Source organism: Rhea americana, unplaced genomic scaffold (assembly GCF_003343005.1).
Source record: "Rhea americana isolate MKP2758 unplaced genomic scaffold, rheAme1 scaffold_335, whole genome shotgun sequence".
NCBI classification, from domain to species: Eukaryota; Metazoa; Chordata; class Aves; order Rheiformes; family Rheidae; genus Rhea; species Rhea americana.
The window spans coordinates 513,413-517,045 of record NW_028186463.1 but is presented as its reverse complement, the minus strand read 5'-3'; the positions used below and the strand labels follow the sequence as shown (position 1 = coordinate 517,045).

Below are 3,633 nucleotides of genomic sequence, written 5' to 3'. Positions count from 1 at the left end.
GACCTGCACCCAGACCCACACCCATGGCCAGACCTGCACCCAGACCCACACCCACATCCAGACCCACCTCCATACCCAGACCCAGACCTGCACCCATGACCCACCCCCACACCCAGACCCGCACCCATGTCCAGACCTGCACCCAGACCCACACCCATGGCCAGACCTGCACCCAGACCCAGACCTGCACCCATGACCCACACCCGGACCTGTACCCAGACCCACAGCCATGGCCAGACCTGCACCCAGACCCACATCCAGACCCAGACCTGCACCCAGGCTGTGCAGTGCTGCGCAGCCCCACACGGGCTGCAGTGCTGGGGCCTTGGGGTGGCCCTCTCCCCTTCCCAACCCCCCCCCACCTCGGGCACCCACACCCAGACCTGTACCCAGACCCACACCCATGTCCAGACCTGCACCTGCATCCAAACCTGAACTCGTGCCCATCCTGCACCCAGCTCTGCACCCGCACCCAGACCTGCACCCATCCTGCACCCACAGCCAGAGCTGTACCTGGACCTGCACTCGCGCCCAGGCCTGTGCCCATGCCCAGACCCACACCGAGCGCTGCGTCCCCACCTGCACCTGCACCCAGCTGTGCACCCAGCCCCTCGCACGGAGAGAGTCCCTGCTCTCGCCCACCCCGTCCCCATTCAGCCCCACGGTTCTTCCTGGCTGCGACCCSGGTCCCCCAGTGCTCCCATCCCATCCCGGAGCCCACGATGTGCCTGGCCCACCCCGGCCAAGCTCCCGTCCCATCCCTCCTCCACCTCGCACCCCGCCGCGTCACGCGGGCCCCCGGTGCCACCGCTTGGTCCCAGCGGCGCAGCGGTCCCGGAGGACTCCCGAAGCGCCCGCAGCGGGAGCCGGCTCCCGCCGACCGGAGCGCTGGCGCGGAGGGCGCGCAGCTCTCGCGCTCCCGGCTTCGAGCTTCCCCAGCCGGCTCAAAGAGGGACCATGGGGGGGCTCAGCCCCGGCTGTCGCGAGGCCGCTGTAAGAGCGTGACGCGTGTGCAGACCCAACGGGTGCAAAGCCACGAGAGTGCAAGAGCACAACGGGTGCACGGGCCTGCCGGCTACAAGAGCACGACGAGCGTACGGCCGCGGCGGGTATGACGGGTGCAAGGGCGCGACGGGTGCAAGGACAAGATGGGTCCAAAGGTCTGATGGGTGCAAGCGCACGAGGATGCAGGGGATGACGGGTGCAAGGACGCGGGCGCAACGGGTGTTTTTCCTGGGGAAAGAGCTGCTCCCTTCCYGGCCCGGAGCCCTGTGCGGCCGCCGGGTAACGTGCCAGGCTCCCAGGGTCCGGGGATCGTGCCAGCGGCACCAGCAACGCTCACGCTGGGGCATGAATGAACCAAAAATAAAATAAAATAAAATGAAAATCGTATTTTAGCAGAAAAGACCGTGGGAACGGGACGTCCCTCCCAGCTGCCGGACACAACCTGCTCTTCTGCCGTCGCAAAGTGTCAGCTAGGAGCAAGCGCTGAAGTCGCTTGCATGATTGCATTGGCTGAAACGTCTTCGGAAGACGAGTTGGTTTGGCTTTTTATATATATAAATAAATAAATATAGCTGTGCGGCTGGGTGGAGAGAGCGTGGAGGAGGCTGCGAGAGACGCGGATGCCTTCGAAAAGGGGATCGAAGCCCCGCAGCGGGGGGCTGCCGGGGGCGCAGATTCGCCGGCAAGAAACGCCGTGCCGAGCCCGCCGGTACGCGGAGTTAAAAACGAAACAAAACGAAATAAATTAAAAGYAAGGGAGGGCGGCTGCTAGGCGGCCCCGGGCTCGCCGGCCGGCCGGCCGCAGGCGTCCAGGAGCTGCCGGCGGGTGAAGACGCAGAAGGCGATCTCCTCGCACTCGCCGGCCGCCCCGCACTCGAACAGGCAGCCGAAGAGGCCGCCGGGGCAGGCGGCCAGGTCCGAGTAGCCGCAGGGACCCTCGTAGAGCACCCAGGGCCGCCGCCAGCCCGCGCGCTCCAGCGGCGACGGGTTGAGATAAACGCCCAGGTCGCGCCGGCGGCGCTTGTCCGTGGGGTGCGAGAAGAGGAGCCAGGAGGCGCCGGCGTCGGCGGCACCGTCGGTGTCGGCGGCACCGTCGGCGGCACCGTCGGTGTCGGCGGCCGCCGGCGCGGCGAAGCTCACCACGCTGCCCTGGCAGCCGCGGGGCGGCTCGCAGAGCTGCTCGCAGGGCGCCGAGCGGCCGAATTTCAGCCCCAGGTCGGCGCTGAGCGCCACGGCCCGGCACCGGCGCCGGGTGCGGGCGCTGCAGTAGAGCACRGTGCCGCCGTCGCCGGCGGCCACCTCGGCCACCTCGCACTCGCTCGTCCGCAGCCCCTCGACCAGCTCGCCCTTGCGCCAGCTGCGTCCCCGGTCGTCGCTGTAGAAGACCAGCGCGTGCGGCTTGGTGCAGCAGGGCAGCGGCAGCCCGCAGAGCCGCCGGTGCACGTAGTAGGCGTAAGCGGGCACGGCCAGGCGCCCGGCGGCCAGCTGCACGCCGTGGCCCGGCCCCACGGCGAAGGTGGCCCAGCGGCGCAGGTCGGGCCCCACGGCTTGCTCGGTGAGGTCGCGCAGCGGCGCCCAGCTGCGGCCGCCGTCGCGGCTGGCGGCGCAGCAGAGGCGGGCGGCGCTGCGGCCCGACGCCAGCTGCCGCCGCTCCGTCACCCGGCCCCGCACGCAGATGCAGAAGAGGAAGACGGYGCCGGCGGCCGCCTCGTACACGGGGCAGGGGTTCATGGCGCGGTGGCCGGGCAGCGTCAGCTGCGGCAGCTCCTCCACGGGGCCCCACTGCAAACAGAACAAAAGCAAAGCAAAGAAATAAGAAAAAAAAGGGAGAGAAAACCGGGGATAAGCGGCTCCGCCACCGGCGTTACCTCCACCGCGGTGCCGCGCCGCCGGCCCCGCCGCAGCACCAGGTGCTCGGCGTCCTCGTCGCGGGCGGACGAGCGCTTCTCGGCGAAGGCCAGGAAGGTGGCGGCGGGCGGCAGGTAGAGCAGCGCCGGGATGCGGTAGGTGACCCCGCTGGCCGCCTCGCGCCGGAACAGCGTCTCGCGGCGYGGGCTCGGCGGCGCCTCCGGCTTCATCGTCGCCCCGGTGGGTGGAAATCCCTGGCGGGGCGGAAAAGCAGCGGGGGGGGTTCAAAGGGGGGGAGGTGGGAYGTGGGGTCCAGGCTGCCCAAATCGCCCCGTCCCACCGCTTCCAGCCACCCGTAGGGGTCAGACCCCTGGGGACATCCTGGGGATGGGGGACACCCTGGGAACGGGGATATCCTGGGGACAAGGATGGGACAGCCTAGGGCAAGAGGTGGGGATGGGGACATCTTGGCCATGGGGACATCCCGGGGAAAGGGACGGGGACACCCTGGGGACACCCTGGGGCCAGGGATGTGGATGGGGCCAGGGGACACTCTGGGAACAGAGATGGGGACAGGAGCGGGGGCACTTTGGGCACAGGAGCGGGGATGGCAACACCCCGGGGACCGGGATGGGGACCGAAACACCCTGTGGCCAGGGAGCGGGACGGGAGCGGGGACACCCCGGGGCCAGGGAYGGGGACGGGGCCCGCGGACCCCGGGACAGGGCCGGGGAACCACCCCACCGCCCTCCCCTTCCTCCGCCGAGCCCCCGGCCCCGC

The 3,633-nt window shown here is 69.8% G+C and overlaps 1 protein-coding gene across 2 annotated transcripts in view; it reads right to left on the bottom strand.

Moving 5' to 3' along the window:
* Positions 1 to 1,376: 1,376 nt before the first annotated feature.
* Positions 1,377 to 3,633, bottom strand: part of NEU3 (neuraminidase 3) — a 2,882-nt gene continuing 625 nt past the window's right edge. Inside the window, exons 1-2 of one of the 2 annotated variants that reach the window (XM_085311209.1) lie at positions 2,874 to 3,126; positions 1,377 to 2,787 (exon numbers count right to left, since the gene is read on the bottom strand). In XM_085311209.1, coding sequence (XP_085167335.1) covers positions 1,774 to 2,787; positions 2,874 to 3,083 — 1,224 coding nt within the window. In that variant the 5' untranslated portion in view covers positions 3,084 to 3,126 and the 3' untranslated portion in view covers positions 1,377 to 1,773. Of the gene's footprint in view, positions 3,127 to 3,633 lie in introns of those variants that run through there. The other variant, XM_085311208.1, reaches the window with a different exon arrangement.